Consider the following 23623-nt stretch of genomic DNA (forward strand, 5'->3'; position numbering starts at 1 on the left):
TCTCTAAAAGCTGAGTCGATCACACCTGTCCACACTCACGCATTTTCATTTGCCGCATGTGAATTCACACGTACGTGTAATTATTATACACTCGTATCATATAACTCAAGTATCCTCAGGTTTGAACTTTGAATTATAATGTATGTGTGTGTGTGATGATGTGAACATAGGTAGAGAAAAGTTGGTCAGCAAAAGGAGAGAACCGATAACCTAACATCTACCCTTTTGTTTCTATTCACAGATCTAAATTAATTTCAATTTTATTATATACAATATTTTGTTGCATTTTTAGAGATTTCATAAGCGATGTGGATGTTGGTTTAAGCTTGAGAAGAGCTTGAGGAAGAAAGATATCCTAGTCCTAATCGAGTTACGATTAGAGAAAAGATAAACTAAGTCTTGTCTAGGAGTTATCTAGACATTGGTGTTTCCTATTTGGAATAGGATTGTTGTTATGGTGTTCTCATATAAAATATGTGTATGGAGTTATGACATAAACATGGAGAGCTTGAGAGTTTGACTTGGGTTTTGAGAGAGTTTCGAGAGAGCAATTGTGAGAGAACTTTAGTTTTGAGAGATTTTCTAAAGTTAATAATAAGAGAGTTATTATTATTCTTTGATTTTTGTTCTTATAAAACCTGCATATTTTCTATAGTGGAAAAGGACACCTGACTACAATCATTTCATCTATTAGTTTTACCATAAGATTTAAAGAGGCAAGAACTTAACTTATCCATTTAGTAAACTTACAATACATCAGAACAAAAAACACAGTAAAACTTTTTCATCAGGCATTAATTTCATTGACGACTAGCTCTTTCAAGAACGATAGCTATCATTACTACAAAACCCAAAACGATATAAGAATTTTAGTACCACTCAAAGCATTATAGATTTGCTTAGTATCCATCAACGACACAAAGATATGCAAAGGAGGGTAGATTAAGGGTTCTACATTTTAGTTTTTAGTGGTAAAGACTACAATTATACCAAAAGCTACGATTAGCGAAGTTTACTCAGAAAACTACTGCTAAAGTGTCAGATGTACCCCCTTCAGTTGCTGCTGCATCCTTGAAGAAGATAGGCGGCTTTGGTACGAACCTATTAGTGACAAACGAAACCAAAATCTTTCTCAGATGAACCAGGTAATCAAAAACATGAACCAAGTGAGAAAGAGAATGAAAAAGTTTTGATTTGATCTGGCTTTCTACTCACTTTTGATGCATAAGGCCTAAGATCGGTGCTGTTGATCTGACAAGAACAGTTTCTTAGAAAAACAGCCCACATGTCCCTCAGTACCGGCTTTTCTTCTACCAATTTACTGGAGAAGAGCCAGTTCTCCGCCAAAACCACGAAAATGTAAGTTTTGAAAAGGTTGCAACCTTTCTCTTTCACGTTGATAGACATCAGCGAGCTCAACAAATTTTCGTCGCTGTCCTGTTAACATAATCAAGGCCAGAAAATGTATATAAAACCCTTCATTTGCTACAGTCTTAACTTGTTGATATTTAGTTCATGGTTACCTTATGGTCAAGTAAGACAACAAGTATTTGATTTGCGATGGAACTTCTCAGATACTTGCTTCGAGCATCAACACCTGATACGGATTCCACTATCCTCAAACAATTCATGTCTTGAGGAACTCTGCATATGCACCAAACCAGATAAGCAAACTGTGTAAGCCAAGGATGCTACGAGAAAATAGGAGAGAGGTCGAACCTGGAAGCAAGAGTGATTGCTATTTTCTTGCAGCTTGAAACCCATTCTTCATCTTTGAAGGATCCAACAACAGATATTAAGCACTCTTGTAAGAGAAGTGAAAGACCTAGAAGACCGCGATCTAAGAGCAGTAGTACAAGGATTTCGGCTATCTGTTCAACTTGTGAAGTGGAAAAAATGGGATTTTTACACCTGAAACCAATGAAGCACCAGGAAAAAGCAGGAGTAATCAAAATGTATGAAATAACTAAGTCCTGCCACAGTTAAATACTGAAAATGCAACAAAAGAATTACCGAATCGGCAATGAAAATGAAGGATCCACAAACCTAATTAGACAACAGGCTGTGACAAGTTTGAGCCAAGCTCTAATATTCTGAGGAGGACCTTGAGACTCAGAATCTTGAAGCCAAAAGTAAATACACTACAGTATTAGTATTTTAAAGCCTAAAGAAAATACAACCACCAATAAAAGAACAAGGATCAACATGAAACACACCTGCTTCTGTTAGTTCAACATCTTGTGAAGAATTAATTCTGAACCCATATGTTTCAAGAGCTTCTTTAAGTTCCTGGTAGTTAGGAAGCCAGTTAATTTCAACAGGAGCTGCTCCATTAACCTGATTAAACCACATTGTTTAAAATCGAAAGAGTTAGCTTCAGTCAAAACATAATGTAATAAGCTACGGAAGCAAGCGCAGGAAAGAAAGAAAATACACAAACGTACCTCGTTCTGTGATAACAATATGGAACACCAAAAGTCACAAGCAGATGATCTTAGATCTTCTTTTGACGAATACAACACTGATAAGTCCGAGACATCAAAACCACAAGGTAAGCAAAAAGTCCATAAAACAAAGAAACTTTAATAAGAAAGAGATACTAGACACACACATATATTAAGCGTCCATTTGCATATGAGTTTTTCCACTCGTGCACACGTCAAGATCAGTCTTGTGAGCAAGCCATTAACCAGCAATCCTTCGAGAAACGTCGTTCCTAGATTATACAGTGAAAACATATCATCTTCTCAAGTAAAACATAATCAACTAAAAGACGATAAGTTCATAAGAAAACTAACCTTCATCTACGTTAAGACCCACCATCAGATTCAACTGATTATTCATAAACTCTTTCAACAAGTAGCAGCTATCGAGATCAACATGCGGTGAAGGTATTGGAGGTTTCTGTATAGTAACATCAACAAGTACAAATCTTAAACAAACCATCACTTACACTTACTCTGAAAACAAAGTATAAACATGATCAACAAATCAGACTAACCTGATCTCCAAACATAGATAACCCCCATTCTTGATAATCTTCTTCACCACCTATCTCATTCATCTAAATAACATGTAATAACCATACAATTACGACCAAATAATTGCACATGAAAAAATGTAAATGTCAAAAACTTTAAAAGAGGATGTTTTTGACTGTATACCTGATTATGAACCTCATCAACACATTGAGAAAGCTTAGCTACTTTGCCTTGTTCATCATCATCATCATCAGAATCGTAAACCTTAGAGACTTTGCGTTTCTTCTTGTTTTGCTTGTCAATAAGCTTACTCTTCTCTTTGTAAAAATCAGATAGAAGATCATCCAAACCAATAGCCTTCTTCCTGTTTTTGTGAACATATAAAAAAGTTATAAGCTTTGTGACAATTTCTAAAGGAACAAACTTTACATCAACCCTTAAACAAAGACCAAGTTTTTTTTTTTTTTTCTACAGTAGCAGATAAAATTGGATCCAAAAAATTCGAGAAAACCCTAATCTACAAAGACTTAAAATTTCACTACAATGACAACAGTTGAAGCGAAAACAGAGGATGGGTTGAAGAAAGAGGAATTAGGGAATTCGAATTGTTGCTAAAGATTAAAAAAAAAAAAAAGGATTGACCTTTTCTCAGTTATCGCTGGTGGGTTAACCAGAGGATCTTCGTCCTCGAAATCAAGTGGTCCATCCAAATCCATCGTTAACACTCTCTGTTTCTCTCTGTCTCTGTGAGTTTTAGGGTGGGTAGGGGGGGATTACTCGACCTCCTTCGTTCAGATGAAACCCTTAAAAGAAGTTGCAGCGTTGGGAAGCGCGAAGTAGGGGGACTGTTTAAAAGAGGCAGCACATTACTTAACCCTCTCTCCCTAGTCCCTACCTCTCTGTTTCTCTGTCTCTCTTTTTTTTTTTTTTTTTTTTTTTACTTTACCAGTAAAAATATTGTCATTCGGTTTGGTTCTCTGAGTGAGTAGGTTCGTTTAATTCTGGGTTTTTTGGATAGAAAAATTTAGGATTTATTGGGATAATTTGGAATTTTAGTTTGGGTTTGATTCGATTATGGTTAGTTGCGGTTTGGATTTGAGTATCCAAAATATTGGTAAAATTAAAAATAGTTAGATTTGTTTGAATAAAAGTTAAAAATATTTAAATTTGTTTGAATAAAATTTGGTTAAATTGTAACAGTGATAACCAAAATTTCCTGATATTTTGATTATTTTAGTGTTAAAATATTTGATATTTTCGAATTTATAATTATAATTTTTGGTACTTAAAATTTTATATGATGAGTATACTTTAAATATTCATTTGGTTCTCGGTTCGAGTTTGAGTTTGGTTCTTCGAATATAAAAGTTGAGAATTCGACTGGATATTTTATCGGTTCTGAATTGAGTTCAGTTTTTTTGGTTGGTTTCGGTTCGGTTTTTCGATCCGGTTATTTTACCCAGTCGTGGTCATGGCAAGTTCTCACACACCATCTAACCATCCACTAATGTTCTCATACAACAAAGTGTACCTATTTAATTTGCTCATCGCAGGCTCTATCCTACAGACCAAGTAGAAATTTAGCCAAACTACTCCAATTGTGGTCACATTGCTGGATGCCCATTACCAACAGTGTTCTAGCGTTACAAATTGGAAACTTTGGCACGCAATATGGTGATACCTCGGTTTCAACACGCATGATATATACTCTTTCATTAATATTTTATTTTTGAAACTAATGTTAAATTATATTCAAAATAAAAATAACGTTTTTACAATTTGTGCAATTTATAGTTGAAAATAGTATGGTTTAAAAAAACTAAATGAGAATCAAGAACGAGAGGAGAACCATGCTTGCAAGCCTTTGTCATATCTTCTATTCCCTAAGAGTAGAAGAGATAATAGCCGGTCTCGCATTTGTCTATCCACTTTTGTGATTATACGGGCTGCTGGATTAGGTGACTGTCCATGCCGCCTGGAGTTGAGTTCCTGCCAAATGATATAGATGACTGTTTGAAAGAGATAACGGACCAGGAAGCTCTGAAGTTGATCATGCCATTGTCCGCTGACTGATAGGAGGAGAGAGTGCCAATCCGTTGTATATTTATCCTTGAGAATGTTTTTTGCAGTAGCTCCCCAAATCTCTGAGCCAAAGCTACATGTGAAGAAGAGATGGTTCCTGGATTCCAGCGCATTGTGACAGAGGTAACATGTCCCAGACACACTCGAGTTCCATTTGAGCATCCGATCGCCTGTAGACAGTCTATCGTGCACTGCAAGCCAAACACAAAACGAGAGTTTGGGTGTAGAGTGCATTAACCATACGGTGTTGTGCCAAGATACAGTTGCAGCAGCGTGGCAGATATTATTCCATGTGTCCCGCGTGGAAAACTTTGGTCTGTAGGCATCATTGTTTCCCTTCCATAGCACCACATCCGCCTCTGCAGTACGATGGAGCCATGAACCATGAAGAGCCTCTTCAATGTCATTGAGAAGAACTGCTCAATGCTGGCGCCGGCGCCGTGTTCCCCAAGCCTCTACCACAGACATGTTATGGGGATTCCCATATCAATAGAACCTCTGTTCCCCGTAATATCCACCATGCACCCCATGTCAGACCAGGCGTCGAACCAGAAAGATGCAGTGCACCCATTCTTTATTGTAGTTTTACATAAAAGCTTGGCTGTGGGTCAGAACTTGAGAAGCTTCCTCCACATCCAAGAACCGAGGGTGGATGGTTCTTTTACTGACCAAAAACACTCACGCCTGAGCAGGTTCCTCTCAGTCCATTTAATCCAAAGTGAATCAGCTTTTGAAATCAAACGCAAAATCAACTTGAGACAGCAAACATCATTAGTTTCTTTTAAGGAGCGCAAGCCTAAACCACCCTCCCTTTTTGGTTTGCAAACTTCTTCCCAAGAAACTTTCGCTTTATGAGGATTCAACTCAGGGCCAGACCAGAGAAAGGCAGAGCAGAGCTTGTCGATTTCTCGTATACACGCATGGGGGAGGCAAAAAGCAGAGATCCAGAAGGCACAAACACTCCATAAGACAGAACTTATCAGATTGAGACGACCTGCATACGAGAGGAAGCTATTAGTACAGGACCCTATACGCTTCTTGATCTATATAAGCAAAGGTTGGTAATCCGTTGCAGTGAGGCACTTAGTAAGGAGAGGCAAGCCCAAGTATCTGACTGGTAACCCTCCAATGTCAAAATGATACGTATCCTTAACGGTCTGGTGTGTAGCAGCTGAGACACCAGCGAGGAAAGCCGTGGACTTCTCCATGCTTATACACAGACCTGACCACTTTGCAAAGACATCTAAAACCTTGACAATACCAGAAATTGATCACATCTTCCCATCAGATAAGACCATAAGATCGTCTGCAAAACTCAAATGGGTCAAACCAAGCTCCCGGCAGCGGGGATGATAGCCAATATGCTGCTAAACCAGCCGCTTTATCAAGCAGTTTTGAGAGTACATCCATGCTCATTACAAATAAGTAAGGAGATAGAGAGTACCCTTGGCGTAATCCTCTTGCACTATTGAAAAAACCAGCCAATTCTCCATTCACTTGGACTGAAAAAGAAGCAGTAGTGACTCAGAGCATAATCCAGTGGATAAATTTAGGTGGAAACGCCAAAGCCTCCAGAATGTTAGCCAGGAAAGGCCATTGGACTGAATCAAAAGCCTTAGAGATGTCTATCTTAATGGCGCAACGTCCAGAGATGGTATCTTTGTGGTAGTCCTTCACAAGCTCTGTGGCAAGCAAAATATTTTCTATCAGGAGGCGGTCTTTGACAAAAGCGGATTGATTCCCTGCGATAAACTTGGGGAGAATTGGTTTTAGCCGGTTAGCGATAAGCTTGGAGATGACTTTGTAGAGAACATTACAGCAGGATATCGGTCGATAATCTTTCATTTCTGTGGCATCTAACCTCTTTGGGATGAGGGAGAGGATGGTTGAGTTGACTCCTTTTGGTAAAAAACCTTTTTCGAAAAAAGACTGAACCGCCAAGACAAACTCTGAGCCAATTATATCCCATGTGCGTTTATAGAACTCACAAGTATAGCCGTCAGGGCCTGGGGACTTATCGTTAGGCATAGAAAACAGAACTCTTTGGATCTCCTCCGATGTTACCTGTCTTATAAGCTTACTCCGGTCATCCTCAAAACAGCGGAAAATAAGAAGAGCTTGCAGGTCCTCAACAGTGGCCCCCTCAAAGTCATTGGGAATAAGTTGCAAGTACTCGCGAAAAAAACGTTCGGCCTCTGCCTTGATGTCCTCCCCCTTAGTGAGAACACTACCATCAGGCTTATGAATTTCCCGAATAGTGTTATGTGCACGCCTTGCCAATATAGCACGATGAAACGCCTTGTTGTTCTTATCTCCAATCTGCAACCAATGAAGCTTAGAACGTTGTTTTAAGAACTTCTCCTCCAGACCTGCAATCCGTTCCCATCGTTCGAACGCCTCTTTCTCGGCAGCCATACTAGCAGGAGAAGGGTTTAAACGATTCACTTCCTGTTTTTGACATAGGTCATCATAAGACTCCTTTGCCTTCTTAACAAGATCACCCAATCTGGTCTTGGTCAACGTGCGGAGCTGCAGCTTAAGAGCTTTTAACTTCTTTGTGAAGCGGAACAGCGTGGAGGTGGACATATGCAAAGACTCGGTGGTTGCCCAGTAGTCTTCCACCAGAGGTCGAAATTCTTCCATATCCGCTACAACATTGACGAATTTAAAAGGTTTTTTACCTCGTACTGCTCCCACTGCAGCAGTATTGAGGTTTATCTGACATCTCAGATGATCAGAACAGCCGTCTGCTTCAAAAACAGAGTAAGACTGGGGGAATTTCTGATACCATACATCATTTGCTAGAACGCGGTCCAGCTTCTTTGATATTAAATCATGCTCCCTATTATTACACCAAGTAAATAGAGGCCCATGGGAAGGCATATCCACAAGGGTGCAATAATTTACCAGTTGCTGGAACTCACGCATACTAGAGTGAGCAGTAGGATGAGCAGTCGTACGAGAGTGCTCTTCCAAGTCTAGAATCTTGTTAAAGTCCCCATACATTAACCATGCCTTGTTACTGATGATTGGTGAGTCCTTGTGAGCTCGCAAATCATCCCATAAGCGGCGTCTCTCTTCTGCAGTATTCAAACTATAGACAAACGAACAAAAATATTCCTCCTCTTCATTCTCCAATTTGACTGAACATGTAATAAGTTGGTCACTTTTGAAGAAAGGAGTGAGACGGACATCCGGTCTCCACACCACCCAAAGACGACCTCGCCTATTGCATTCATAGTTCGTTAATAACGACCAACCTTTAAACAATTTAGGACGAAGCCAGTTGGCCTTCCTCTCTCGCACCCGTGTCTCTACTACACAACCAAACTGAAAATCCTGCTCAGCTACCCACTTCTTTACAGCGGAATGTTTAGATGATTTGTTTAAGCCGCGAACATTCCAGAAGAAGCTCGACATCAATTATGTTTGGGGGGATGTCTTCTCCTCTGATCCCTAGGTTGAGTCCTAGCAGATTGAGTTGAAGTGGTAGAAAGTGCTTTTTTGGAATCACGTTGTAAAGATAGTTCGCAGAGAAACTTCAGTAGGTAGTTGAGACGAGGTCGTAGTTACCTCTGACGGCCTAAGTTGTGATGTAACAGAATTGTCCGCTGTTTGAGGAGCTGGTATGTCAGACGGTGGTGCTTGGGCCTCCTCCGCAGGAACACCCGCCACCCCACTTCCATCAGGATCGACACCATCTTCTTGTCTACTGAGGACACATAAGGTATTCGATAAGAGAGATTTGCCGTCCGTAGGTGGGCCTTTAAGTTTACTCTAGCTACGCCCTGACTTTGGGGTAGTCCACCCCTGATCCTCCCCTGTGTCATCCACTGGAGGCACTTCCGATTGAGAAACCTCTTTATCGTTAGCACCCTTAGTCTCTACTTCGACAAGCTCAGAGGTCACAGCTGCTGGAGCTGCATTAGGCAGAGAGTTGGTCACTAAGGGCGTATCCGATGGTGCTTGAGTAACAGTGTCAACTAATGTAAGACAAGAGTCTCGTGTGTGACCCCATTTACTACAGCCCTCGCAACAAGGTGGTAGCCAGGGATAAGTATACCTTACCACAGCGTCAAGTTCACCCTCTTCCTCACCAGTGAAGACAAATTCCCGTGGTAACTCCTTAGTTAGATCTGCTTCAACTAGCATTTGTGCTTCATCAAAAGACATACAAGCTTCTGTTTGCGGGTGCAGTCTGATCGGTTTACCCACAACACTGAACAAGAAATTAAGACCTTTATCTGTAAACATCGTATGAGGGACATTCATTAAGTGTACCCAGAGCTGGACAGCCTTCATTGCAGGTTGAGTTTCTTCTGCATAGGGAGACCATTTAGACACCACCATTGGGATGTCCATCAGGTTCCACATACCCCTATTAAGGACCTGCCTCCGCACGCCATCACTTCGTACTCGAAACTTCACCGTGTTATCATTTACCGCATAGACATCGATCAACGAGGATTTATCTCCAAGTCGCCAAATCTTATTGACTATCATATGTATCTTCCCCACATGAGGAGCCTTTGCGTTTAAAAACTTACCAATCAGAAAATCCTCCCAAAGTGGCTTTGCTCCATCGAAGACCTCTTTCGGGACTACAACCTTCATCTGACCATCCACTTCCACTGGAACGAAGGATTGTTTTGTGTAGACATGCTTACGAACGACGTTCACATACGAGCATTTGGTGACAGGGCGGTCCTCACGCGGACCCTGATTAACAGAGCCATCCTCCTCTGTCGTCTTCAAAGTCTGACTAGCCAAATCCACCCGTGGAGAACCAGGATCCATCACCGACGGCGAAGCCTCCCCGGTAATGGCCCGAGAAGTCGCTGGCTGCAGCATACGTGCGAGAAACGCAAAAAACCTAGAGTTGCCCTTTTTTTCGTCTTGCCACGTCAGCAAAGTTCGATGATACCTAATTATTCTATTGTAAATTTTTTTACAAAAAGTTGTGTGGTTTGGTAACTTGGAACTTTAAAGTTATTGTGCGGTTTAATATTACTTATTGGTGTCTCCAAGTTCCAACATAAATTAAAGGATCTAGATCGCTGATTGAAAATCGCCTAAATTTAAATACCATTTGAACTTTTAACATACGTTTGTGAAACATAGTTTGTCACAAACATACGTTTGCATCCGGTTAAAATATTTTTTCTGGATGCGACACTATGAATGATTTTAATGTTTCAACCATGAGATTTTTTGACCGATTGTATTGGTCGATTCGATTAAAAATGTTTGTTGTTTACCATGTTAGCTTGTGGGAATGAATGGACCATCCTCACGTCTCCTTTGTAGCCTTAATGCATTTTAAAAGTATTTGTCGCTTTTTAATAGTCTAAGCGTCGGACTGGATTAGTAACGAATTCAGCGATGTATGATTGACCAGTGATTTACTAGTGATTTGGATTTGTTTACAAATGCAAAACTTTTTTTTACTCCACTAGTGAAGGATTTGATGAGAATAAAGACACATAATGTGTTAAAAGAAGAATTATATTAGACTCTCATAATTGTAATTGTACAAAATACATTCTTTTATATAGAGATGAGTTTCCTAAATTAAGATTAGGATAAATGTAAACTAAATATTATTTATACGATAATGCTAAACTTCTTAAATCAATATTAACATTTATCTAATATCTTCTAAAATAATATCTTCATGACTTCCATTTTCGGGTTTATCATCTCGACCGTCAATCTCGGTAGATCTCCGGTTCACCATCTCCCAATACCCTCCGGCAAGCTCATACGTGGTAACACGGGTGAGATTGGACAAGTCTTCAAAATAACGGCTTTATACCCGGCTGTTGGGTCATCATCGACATTTATACCCGGTCGTAGGGTTCAATGCGGCTACAATACCCAGCCGTTAGGTCATCGACGTTTATACCCGGTCGTAGGGTCATCAACAGCGTTTATACTCGGTCGTAGAGTCATCTTCGTGGCATTTATACTCAGCCATAGAGTCAATTCCTAAGGTTATGCTCGATTAAGCAATAAACCATAATTAGGATAAACTTGGTAAAACATCATCACCATCAATCTTCAACACCATGGAGACGTGATGGCCGTTATCGGCTTAAACATCATCATCACGGAACACTTGTGCTAGCCAAAAACATAATCTCTGGCCGAATCTATAAAACAAGCCAACTGGCTTCTTCTTTGTCTTTAGATACCAACGATCACCATTGGTTTATGATCGATCTTTCAACACACCGCACATCTAAGTTTCATCACCGCCCTAGCAAACTTGCTAGTCAATAAGAATCAAACGTGACCAAATCACTAACCAATACAACATGAGTCACGTCCTTCTTCTCATCTTCCTCCTCTTTTTTTTTTTTTTTTTTTTTTTTTTTTTTGACCAAGAGACCAACACCATCGTACATCTTGGATTGATTGTCACTACAACCCAAATCATGGCCAAGCATAAAAAAAAAAAAAAAAAAAATAATACACTCACGTGTGTGTCAAGATACAAATTCCAGAATTTTTTTTTCTTTTTTTTTTCTTTTAAATAAAAATCAGAAACTTGCATAACAAGCAAGCCACGAAAGATCAAAGAAATTAGAGATTTTTTTTTTAGAGATAGAACATCATAGAAGCGGAAGCAAACAAAACCATAACCATAGGAATAGAGATCCACAGGATTGACCGCTCTGATACCATGAAGGATTTGATGAGAGTAAAGACACATAATGTGTTAAAAGAAGAATTATATTAGACTCTCATAATTGTAATTGTACGAAATACATTCTCTTATATAGAGATGAGTTTCCTAAATTAAGATTAGGATAAATGTAAACTAAATATTATTTATACGATAATGCTAAACTTTTTAAATCAATATTAACATTTATCTAATATCTTCTAGAATAATATCTTCATGACTTCCATTTTCGGGTTAATCATCTCGACCGTCAATCTCGGTAGATCTCCGGTTCACCATCTCCCAATAACTAGCTTTGGGTGAAAAAGTTTCCTCCCCTTATACCAAATCTGGGAGGATTTGAGCAGAATATTTTACTTTTATTTTTCTACTTGACTAATATTTTTAGAACTGAATCAACCGATGTTTTTCTCCACCTATATATGTATGCTAACATGTACAACCCATCAACCCTCAGTTTTACTTTTTCTTTTTTTTGCGGCTAGTCTTAAAAGATGTTTTACATCCTGATGGTTTCTCATTTCTTAAAAAAATTGTTTGGCATGGGTTTATTTTCTGGCCGAGATGTTTCAAAAGTCCTCATGATCAGTTGCCTTACGCTGACACCCAATTGAGAGAGAATGCGTTACAAATTCATAAAATAGTTGGTACATTTTATATACATTTTCACTTGATCTTTAAATTGCTTTACCTGACTGCATATGGGTCTCTACCCCGGCCCTACGTGGTAGCAATATTCGTTAATTCAGACTTCAAAGGTTGTGGATGTCCACGCCATGATTGGGTGTAGCTCTGTGAGTATGCCACTAAGCATGGCAATGATGTAGACTAAATTTTCTTGGTGAAGCGAACATAGGTGGATTAGGTACAACACTCTATTATCCACATGGATAGTGATGGAACTTCAACAGATAATGATACCCTAGATGAAAAGAGAAGAAAATATAGACACGCATTTGAATCACCCCAAATTTAGATTTTGTATCAGTCCATATGCGATAATGTTACAAATGAGCTAGAAAAAAAAAAGAATCAAAAGTTTCTTTTGCAAGTGACTCTTTTGTTTTTTTTTTTTCTAATGTGAAAATAAAACTGAAAACGGTTGACAAAGATGCATTTGAACCTCAACCGAAGTCATAATTGGACAGTTTTCTAAAGTGTGACGAATGTGTCGTAACTTTTTTGACTCTTTATCCCTTGAGCAACGTCCATAATATTTACACTAAGAGCTCATGCTCAAAGGGACAAATAGGTAAATCAACAATTATTCGGTGTGCATTATCCATAGTTGGTGAGAGTGAGACAGACACGAGTGCTGCTATATGACAGATCTTATCCGATGTAACATTACAACTCGTGAACGTTTTGTTTTGGAATGTTATGACTTATGAGATTATCACATCACATGATTACTGTTACGTTTTTTTAGTATTTTAGATTGACCGACAATAAAAGCGTTTCAACTACTTGTCCTAAACTAAAGAGAAATAAACCAAAGTTGAAAAAAGAGACTAAGAAACGTGTATTTTCTATTAGTTTATTCATCTATATGTCGTCAAGTTACAAATCCAATTTGTTTGATAATTATTTACCAACAAATTTCAACATCTTGATCCAATCCAATCCAATCAAGTTTTTCTCGAATCCGAGACAACAATTGCAGACTCGGATTCAGAACTCTCCCTAAACTTCTTGTATATATCACCTTTGTAAAACTCTCTCGTCCTCATTGCTAGAACCAAAGACACAAGCGCTCCAAAGAACGTTACTGCAGCCAAAATCACAAACGGCAACTTATAACATTGACTTCCTAAGCAAGTCAAGTCCTTTACATCTTTCCGGGTTAGCCCTTGGGCTGCTAGTTGCTTCAAGGCCTCTCTATCGTAAAGCATTCCCGTGACATGAACGTTGAGGATGTATGAACCGAGGGGACTAGCAAGCTGTCCACAATTGAACAATGTAGAGTAGTACTTGAGCCCGAAAAGTTCTGAGATGATGGCAAAGAGCAAAGGAAGTTGTGCGCCGAAAGAGAATCCCATTAGAATCGACGCGATATATACTGAGCCCGGTACGGGGAACGCAATGAGAAGGTGGCCAGCACAACTCAATAAGAGGACTAATGTCATCATGAGCGGTCGTGGTAATTTATACTTTGCAAGCAAGTATTCCGAGACAAAACCTGAGAAAACTCGACCGAAGTAGTTCCATATGCTGACAAGAGACACAAAAGAGCTAACCGTGTGGTTCGGGTAGCCGAGGGATTCCCCTATCTGCCCGAGGTTGTCTACGGCTGTCAAGCTCGATCCTAAACCACAGAATGTCGCGACAAATAGGATTATCATGTCGGTGCTCAATAATGCTTGTAGTATTGTGTAATCTTCCCCTCTTGGCGGTGGAGAAAACACCGTCAAGAAACAAGATTTTGTCTCCTTCTCTTCTAGATCCACCTTGGCGGTTTTGTCCTGATCAAGATCAACTTCTTTCTTGTGTTTTTCTACCTTGACCTCACTCGGTTCTTCGATAGGCAACTTCTTCATGTTCCAAACTTCAATCTCTTGTTTAACCGAAACCGTAAGAGGCACAAAGAGCAAAACACAGCAGATCGTAGCGCTCGCCGCATAAGCTGCTTTGGAGAAATGAACTTGCTTCTCAGCAATGTTCATTGCCATAAGGAACAAAGCCAAGAATATAGAAATATAAAGGAATTGGTAAAACACACTGAGCTCATTCCTCTGCCTCACAACCTTCTTCTCTCTTATCAAATACACAAACACGAGAGAAACCGCAGCAGGCAACCATGCTATCAACAGAATCAAAGACTTGGAATCGTTTCCATATATCGCAAAATAAAGCTGAGTCATGATTGCGCCACTTAGCCCAACGTAACCTTTAAGCAAACCAAGCATAACTCCTCTGCTCTCAGGGAAATTCTTAACACAAGTAACCAAAGCTCCTGTGTTTGCAAAGTTCTGCGAGTTGGCTCCAATACAAATGTAAAGACACATTTGCCAAACCTTCGGCTTCGCGACTTTACCCGTGACGGTAAGCCAGATCATGAAGTAACCTACAAAGTTCATCGCCGAACCAATGGTAAGAACGAACCAAGTCGGTGTGACCTCAGCAATGAGTCCGGATAAGACTCCCACGTTTGCTCCAAGATCTTTAAAGAAACCTAATAGGTTTAACGTTGTCTGGTCGTAACCAAGTGTTGATTTAATATCTTTGGAGTAAGTCCCAAAGAGATAGGTAGCTCCAGCGCAAGCCATGATGAGGAAAGAAGCAAACACCATGAACCATCTTCCATTGAATAGGTGGATCAAGAATCGTACGGTCTCGTCGTTTCCCATCTTGGAAACCAGAGTGTGAGGCTATATTATCAAGATCTCTGTGAAACTGAATCTTATAAGATTGAGAAAAGGAGAAAACTATTGGGCTGATCCAGAATAAGAGAATAAACTAAGGAGAGAGAGAGAGATGAATGAGTAAAGATACAGAAAGAGAGTCTCAGGGCTATAAAGTAGATCAGAGGAATAGGGGAATTTGTAGTATATCTTAAGTATCGAAGAGAGAGCTAATTGTCGGAAAGTTTGACGGAGATTGACCATTTTATCTGGGCTCAGAAAAGATAAAAAAAGATTGACCATTCTATCTGTCTTTTCTAATTTTGTCTCTGTGTTAGAAATTAATCACTGTCCGAAAGATAAAGAGATTAACATTAAAAGTTGAATTTATCTAAATCAAGTATCCACCTAATAGTACAAAAAAATTAGAGTATCCACCTAATAGTACAATAAGTATGAATGATATTTAACCTATTTAATTCAGTCTTATTTATATTTAACTTTTTCTTTATCACATATGAATTTAAATAAGAATTTTGAAACACAAAAAGGATCAGATAAAATGAATAATAATAATATTAAATGATACATTAAATCTTATCTTATTATATAAAGTTGTGTTTTGAAAGTTAGTCATTAACAAGATTTTGACATGTGTCAAATATATATTAATTTGAGATTTTTACATGTGTAAAAGTTAATATTTAATAGGAGAGATTTGAGATTACAATAAAAAAATAAAATATTTTGTTTTAAACAATATTAATAATGTAAAAGGATAATTATCAAAAAATAACAATTTTTTTAAATAGTTATAAGGAGATTATATATATATATATATTTCATAAAATTGAAAACTATAACATTATGTCATTATTTACTTATTTTTAATTTTCAGTTATTAATTCTACAAAGGATTAGAAATAGGATTAAGGAAAATATACAGTTAATTATTAATACTAAATTTTGTAAATACTCACTTTTATATAAACATAGATAGTCTCTTATTTTTCATCTAACGAAAGAATTTATTCAAAAATATTGCTTTCAACTTCGTTCTTTTGGTAAAATTTTTTATTGGAAAGATAGCTTTGTCTTATTTTTTTAAACCAAAATTTTCTCCTACTTTCTCCTTTTATAGTTTGAAATAGGTAAGATTAATATATTGACCCAAAAAAACATTAATATATGCGTCTTCTTTTTCTATTACTATATTTAAAATTTTTTAATGTAGTATTTTTAGATTGTTTTATTTAATTTATCTTTTCACCTTTGAATTATTTGGGATTCATATATTATCGTGCTTATCATATTTTCTATTATTTCTTTATTTAGGTCAAATTAATTTTCTTCTAATTTCTTTGATTTGTTGGTCATAGATCCTTTTTTTTGCAAACATAATTGTTACCATTCATTCAATCCCAAAGGGAGGTAAGGAGTAGAAACTCATCAAACTAATGGTTAGATAAAATATGTAATCAAACACAAGCTTACAACAAATATAGATAGATAGATTGGAAAAACATAAATTGTTTTTCATAGATCCATAGGAGTTCGGAACTGTGACACCATGGTTTGCGGATATGTTTAAAAGAATTCATTTTGCCATCTATGTCACTTAAGTGCACTTATCTTTTCGATCAATGGTCCTGAGAAAACTCCAAAGTTAAGCGTGCTTTAGCTGGAGTAGTTTCAGGATGAGTGACCTTTCGGGAAGTGATTGTCGGAACTGTGCGAGTAAGGACAAAACACAGAGAAATATCATATGGTGATTTATAGGGTCGGTAAACAAGTATTTAAAGCCTCCAGGACGTAATAAACCGGCCGGCAGATATGGGTGGGCCAGGAGCAGACGTGCGGCCCACTGAGGAAGGTGGGCCAATGGACTGAGAGTGGACATGAAGCTCACTAAGCAAGGTGGCACTCGGAGCGTTCTAGATACAAAGGCTACATCATGGTGTGTCAAAGAAACTTCCACGAATACATTGGAAAATTTTACATTAGTTACTATCAAAAGATTTTGTGACGTTAGAAAAGGGTCTTTAGTTTCATTGGTTGTCGGAGCAAGCCATTTTGAGATAGCTAAAAGACGTGAACATGTTCTCTCCACACATGAGGTGGGTAGAGCCGAGGTTCTCTTTATGGTGGGGGAGGTTGGACGCAAGGTTATCTCCCCAATGAAGGAAGGTGGAGGAGGTTGGACGCAAGGTTATCACCGCAAGGGAGGAAGCTGGAGCCAAGGTTCTCTCCATGGTGGAGGAGGTTGGATGCAAGGTTCTCTCCATAAGGGAGGAGGGTGGAGCCGAGGTTCTCTCCATGGTTGGTCATACACTATTGTGATGATACATCATTGATTAGTATTCTATGTAATATATTTTTTATTCTAAATATTTTTTTAACCAATAATTTTAGTAATTAAAAAACTATGCAAAAATAAAAGTAAAAAGACTTATAATAGTTGGCTTAATGTATTTATACAAATATTTTCTAGGTAGTGGTAAAGAATATATTTGTAACATACAATATGTTTAGGTGTAAAAAATACGCTTTTAATGGTAATATAAATAAAAGATTTGTAAATAGATATAAATCAATATATTATTAAAAAATTAAATTTATAAATAACGTACAGCAAATTTTAATTTAATTTTATTTACAAAACTTTAAACCCGCACATCGGGCGGGTCTTTATCTAGTATATAAAATTGGATTTTGAAAGTTAGACATTTACAGGATTTTGACACGAATTTACAGATTTTGACACGTGTAAAGTTACTAATCTGAGATATTGACAAGTGTGAAAGTTAATATTTAATAGGAAGGATTTGAGATTATCGCAAAAAAAAATTGTTTAAAACAATATTACTAATGTAAAAAGATAATTATAAAAAATTACAAAAATGAAACAGTTGTTTAAAAAATAATTATAAGGAGATTATAAATTTTCAAAAAATTGAAATTATAACATTATGTACTTATATTTAATTTTAAGTATGAGTAAATTTTCATCATTGATTTGAGATTCATATATTACCGTGCTTATAATTTTATATTATTTCTTTAATTATGTCAAATTAATTTCTTCTAATTTCACAACCTTGATTGGTTGGTCATAGTCATTTTTTTTATGCAAACATAATATTTACCTTTCATTCAATCCCAAAGGGAGATAAAGAGTGGAACCTTATCAACCCAATGGTTGGATAAAATAGGCTAATCAAACACAAACTTACAACAAATATAGATAGATAGATTGGAAAAACATAAACCATTTTGGATAGAACCATAGGAGCTCAGGACAGAGACTACATCATGATGTGTCAAAGACACTTCCATGAATACATTGGGAAATTTAACATTAGTTACTATCAAAAGATTTTGTGACGTTGGAAAAGAGTTTTTAGTTTTATTAGTTGCTGGAGCATGCCACTTTGAGATAGCTAAAAGACGTCAACACGTTCTCTCCACACACGAGGAGGGCAGAGCCAAGGTTCTCTCCATAGTGGAAGAGGTTGGACGCATGCAAGGTTATCTTACCAAAGGAGGAAGGAGGAGCCAAGGTTCTATCCATAAGGGAGGAAGGCGGAACCGAGGTTCTCTCCATGGTTGGTCATACACTATTGTGATGTTACATCAATGATTAGTATACTATGTAATATATTTTTTAAACGAGAAGTTTCATGAACTAACAATTTTAGTGATTAAAGAAATTATGCAAAAGTAAAAATAAATAGACATATAATAGTTGGTTTAATGTGTTTATATAGATATTTCCCTAGGAGGTGGTAAAGAATATATTTGTAACATACAATATGCGGTCATAAGCTTTCTCCAAGTCCAGCTTAAGGAACGTCCAACCCTTTATGCGCTTCTTACGCTTCATGGAGTTGACAACCTCCTGAACCACCACAATATTATCAATGCTCAATCTCCTTGGTATAAAACTAGATTGCGATGGTCCTATTAGCTTGGACATAACTGGTTTCAAATGCAAAACCATAACTTTTGTCAATGCTTTAAACAGAACATTACATAAGCTTATAGGTCTGAATTGTGTGATCCTCTCAGGAGACCCGACCTTAGGGATCAAGACAACAAGTGCATCATTCATCCCAGTTTAAACCTCTCCAGTCACAAATTTTTTTTGGATAAACCGAATCACAGACTCACCAAATACATCCCAAAATCTATGACGAAAAACATTTGCTGAAAACCATATGGACCAGGAGCATTAAACTGTCTCATACCGTTTAAAGCTTCCACTACTTCTAACGCTACAAATGGCTTACTCAACATCCTCAGCTCCTCACTAGACAAAGTATGAAACCCCTCTGTAGGAAGCTTATCAACCACCTGATCAATATCATCCATAGAGTAGAGTCTCTTATAGTAATTAAACACTAGTTGCTCCAACTCTTGCGGGTTTTTCAACCAGCGACCACCATCATCCTTAAGACATTCAATCCGGTTCCATCTTCGCCTAATTACCATGGAAGTATGGAAGAAGCTAGTTTTCCGGTCCCCTTGTGTAAACCATTGATATATCATGGTTTTTGTGGTTTTTAACCATGATATAATGAGTCTTTTACAGTCTTTTGATGTGTTTTTAGGTTCTTTGTGAGTATTTACAGGTTTTGTAGGATTTTGGCATGGATGGAACAAACTGGAGTAATTTGGGACATTTCAGAGCATTTAACTGAAGGAAATCAACTTGGAGACAATCAAGAGTGATGGTGTCGATCGACACCACCCTTGGTGTCAGTCGACACCCTAGTAAGCCGACACAAGAAGTCCAAGTTTTGAAAATTTACAAATCTGTCCCAAATTTTTCATATTTGCATCATTAGTCTCTGAACGTGATTTAGGAATATAATTAGGTTTTCTAGGTCATTGTTTAGGGTTAAGCTTTATTTTTTCCTGCAACTTTTGAGAGAGAACCCTGAGAGATTTTGAGAGAGCTTTTGGAGAGAAGAATTAAAACTCCTTCAGAGAAGATTCATAACTCTTTTACTTCTTCTTTTAATTTCTTAATGATATCTATTTTATTCATGGTTTTTGTTTCATTGATCATGTCTGAGTAGATCTCCTATTAGGTTCAAGGTTTTCATAGGGTTTTTATGGTTTATTAGATCTGTTATTATTTAGGATTTATTATCTTCTGCCAACTTCATCTTTGGTTGTTCTTCATATTAATTCTTGATTGATCACCTAGAATTAATAACCTAGGAAAATAAATTGATATGAGAATATAATTGATTTTCCTGATAAAACCTTTGATGAGCAAAATTACTTCTTGCAAAGAGATTTGACTTAGTAATTTGTGAACAAATCTAAACTTGTTTTTAAAGCTGGTTTTTAACTTGAATTTTGCAAAGAGATTTGGATTTTCGGGTTTTAAAACTTAGATAATATTTGTAGTGAGAACTAATTTATTTTACAGTTGTGTTTAGAGTTCTAAATCTGATTTTAATTGCTTGAATCCTATTTATTTATAGATTTAATATTCTGTAATTTCCTGAGAAATTCCCTTGACCTAGATTTTTAATCCCTTGAATTTTGACAGCTTTTGTTTAATATTTTGCATTGTTTTTCTTAATTTAAATCAACCTGTTTAGCGTAATCATAAAACCCTATAATTTATTGTGTAATCTAGAGTCCTTGTGGAATTTGACCCCTAAGTACTACAATGATCTCTTAATTTGAGAGAGTAGCTCTAAGGTTTAATTTGAGCATATCAATAGTCTTTCTAAGCTTCAGTTCTGAGATCAAGAACTGCAGCTTCCCCGTGACCAGCCCTAAAACCATACATCTCCTCCATCTCCTTAAAGGTAAGGCGATACTCCTTGTTGCGCACTGAGAAGGTGATGAACCCGATCCCTCAATCGGGTAGCAGCTTCGCGTGGTCCTCAAAGTAGTGCAACTGTAGGGTGGCGAGGAAGTGAACAGTTTCCTCCTCATAAGCTTCTAGGTTAATCCGCATAAGCTTGCCCAGGTGGCACATGTCGAAAAGAAACTCGACTTCTCTTGCGATCCCTAGCAGTTTCATCGTCTCTCGGTGGGGATAGCGGGTTCCAACAAAGCTCATCTTTCGCAGAACCTTGAATAGCTTTGCCGGTGTTTCGATTTCTTTCTGGTTCAAACTCCTAGACGCCATCCGGGTACGTTGTCGCTGCTCCTCCTCTTGGTCAGGACTCTCACCATCCGTGTGTTGGTCTTCTTCTTCCGCCGCTGTCTCGGCCACCTCCTTGGCCTTTTCGGAAGCCGGCCTCTCCCCCTCACGACCGGGGCTCTATTTCTCGAGTAGGAGGTTTAGTTCTCCTCCGGTCTTCCTCCGTCGGCGTTTGAGTCGACTTCCATCAGATTAGTGACTGTTCTCTCCAACGTAGACAGGTCCCTACATTGTGTAGATCTGCGGATGGCACTCGCCACCTGGCTCGGTGAGCGAACACGGGTGTCTACACGATCGGGTGCTCGAATATCTGCTCGGGTTGAGCATCAAGTGGAGGATTGGAAACGTCCACTCATAGGTAGGGTATGCGAAACGTTATCTCGTCCCTAGGGATCACGAGCAAGGTCGCTCCCTTCTCTAGTTCAGGAAGCGGTGGAGGTAGAAGTGGTTCCTTTCTTCTTGTAGGTTCTGATCTTCGGAGCCATAGGTGAATCCTTGAGAAGACGAAAAGCTAAACTCGAGATCAATAGGGTTAGTTATCGAAAATCTTAGAATACTCAACTTTGAGAGAAAAATAGAAAGATAGAATCTAAAGAGTTTTGAGGGCTTATCGGTTTGTGATGTTGGGGGAAAAGAGGTTTGGTCCCTTTAAATAGAAGAGGCAGCCACTATGGTTTCACCGAGAGTGGATTAGGGTTTCGGGGAATTCGGACACTACTCACCACCCGAGTAGGAACACGATCATGCGCCTCGGGTTCCCCAAAATTTCTATTTTTTTTTTCTTTTAATAGAAACTTAGAGAAACATAAAACTATTGTAAAATCCAAATTAAACAAAATAAGATGGTAAAAGTATCTTATACTTAAATAAGAAGAGATTAAAAGATACCTTTGTGACTTCCTCCCAAGTGAGCTTGTTTCAAGTCATTAAGATTGACTTTTCATGCTTTTCAAGCATTGTTTTTGGGATGGAGAGATTTTAGAATCCTCTCCATTGTAGCAGACTTACTCAACGGATTCTCCGGTTCTTGTCCTGGTTCTACAGCAAAGGCAATGTGAACTTCTTGGCAATGCTTGATTATCCTTGGCATCGTTTGAACGGAAAAAACCTAACCATCGATGGTTGGCCTTTTTATTATATTCTTGATGTCAAATTTCTTTTTGATGTGCTCTCCATGCTCAATGCTGATCTGTCCCTTTTTCACATCTATCACCACACCTACTGTTGCCAAGAATGGTCTTCTGAGGATTAATGAATCTTTTGGTTCTTTATCCATGTCAATGACTATGAAATCGGTGGGAATCTCCACTCTTCCTGATAATTCTAGAACTCCGATGGCTCGCGAAGCTGGATGATAAGGCGTGAGATGAACTCGAAAATCCTTATGCCCCAAAATTTCTTAAAACAAACCAAACAAAGCAAGGCGGTGGAACTTTAGATAGAAGCTTCGTGGAGACAGATGAAAAGGCGTGAGACGAATCCCGAAAATCTTGTGCCTTAGGCTCTCTTAAAAATACTCTTCAATCCTCAGCTAATGAATGGCAACGTCAAGTGCGGCGGAATCACTTGATATACCGAAAACACTTTGATGTAACCCACTAAGGAGAAAGAACAAGTTCCAAAGGAACAAAGGAGTTAACCACTCTCAAATAAAAGATAAAAGATTTTTTGATTGAATGATTTCTCAAATGAGATTACATGTGTTTATATAGGGATAGAAAACTTGGTCACAAAGTCAAGTATTGATTATTCTTGAAACTAAAAACATTAAAGATACTAAATTGAATGAAGACCCAACTCTTGGTGCATGTTTCCGAAGTGACTCTTGATGCATGTATCTCTTATTTTCGTCACTCTTCTTTGACCACAAAATAAAGTGATTATTTTGGGCTTTCTTGAGCTTGTATTAGGCTTAAAGTGGATTGGACTTGATAGATATCATCCCCAATACAATTTTCCATGTTCTCTTTGCTCCAAATATCTTCAAATATCAACTGAACAGCTCCAGCAAGCTGTTTGGTCCTTGCCCTTGTCATTGGTGCAACTGGTACAAGCATAGCATCCTTAGGAACAAGCTCAGCTTCCACTTGATCATCCTCATTGCTTTCCATTATCATATAATGCCCCTCCTCTTCAAAAGTATTTGTCCTCAAATCTGGACCATCTGCAACACATGGAGCCAAATCAGAAACATTAAAAATGGAACTCACTTTGTACTTACCTTGCAAATCAAGCTTGTAAGTATTGTCACTGATTTTCTTCAAGACTTTGAATGGACCATCGACCCTTGGCATTAGTTTAGACTCTCTTTCAGCTGGGAAACATTCCTTTCTCAAGTGTATCCATAATAGATCTCCCACTT

The 23623-nt window shown here is 38.0% G+C and overlaps 2 protein-coding genes and 1 pseudogene across 3 annotated transcripts; all 3 read right to left on the reverse strand.

The window, feature by feature from the left end:
* Nucleotides 1-817: 817 nt before the first annotated feature.
* Nucleotides 818-3978, reverse strand: LOC104700724 (uncharacterized). Of its 2 annotated transcripts, none has more exons than XM_010416286.2 (12): nucleotides 3624-3978; nucleotides 3165-3345; nucleotides 3002-3064; nucleotides 2799-2904; nucleotides 2612-2716; nucleotides 2445-2521; nucleotides 2217-2337; nucleotides 2047-2119; nucleotides 1720-1911; nucleotides 1524-1644; nucleotides 1216-1437; nucleotides 818-1101 (listed from the first exon to the last, which is right to left on the reverse strand). In XM_010416286.2, exons 1-12 carry the CDS (start codon nucleotides 3695-3697, stop codon nucleotides 1054-1056), a joined length of 1383 nt encoding a protein of 460 aa, XP_010414588.2. In that variant the 5' UTR covers nucleotides 3698-3978; the 3' UTR covers nucleotides 818-1053. The 2 variants fall into 2 exon arrangements, with proteins under 2 accessions (XP_010414588.2, XP_010414587.2); XM_010416285.2 differs by having other exon boundaries at nucleotides 2014-2119; nucleotides 3624-3947.
* An 833-nt stretch (nucleotides 3979-4811) lies between these two features.
* LOC147940875 (uncharacterized) lies at nucleotides 4812-9914 on the reverse strand (annotated as a pseudogene).
* Nucleotides 9915-13263: 3349 nt separating this feature from the next.
* On the reverse strand, nucleotides 13264-15326 carry LOC147940876 (protein NUCLEAR FUSION DEFECTIVE 4-like). The gene has a single exon (XM_087456785.1). The coding sequence runs from the start codon at nucleotides 15096-15098 to the stop codon at nucleotides 13380-13382; it is 1719 nt and encodes a 572-aa protein (XP_087312911.1). The 5' UTR covers nucleotides 15099-15326; the 3' UTR covers nucleotides 13264-13379.
* Nucleotides 15327-23623: the final 8297 nt, after the last annotated feature.

The sequence above is a fragment of the Camelina sativa genome, chromosome 7 (genome assembly GCF_030686135.1).
Source record: "Camelina sativa cultivar CO46 ecotype springtype chromosome 7, ASM3068613v1".
Classification (NCBI taxonomy): domain Eukaryota; kingdom Viridiplantae; phylum Streptophyta; class Magnoliopsida; order Brassicales; family Brassicaceae; genus Camelina; species Camelina sativa.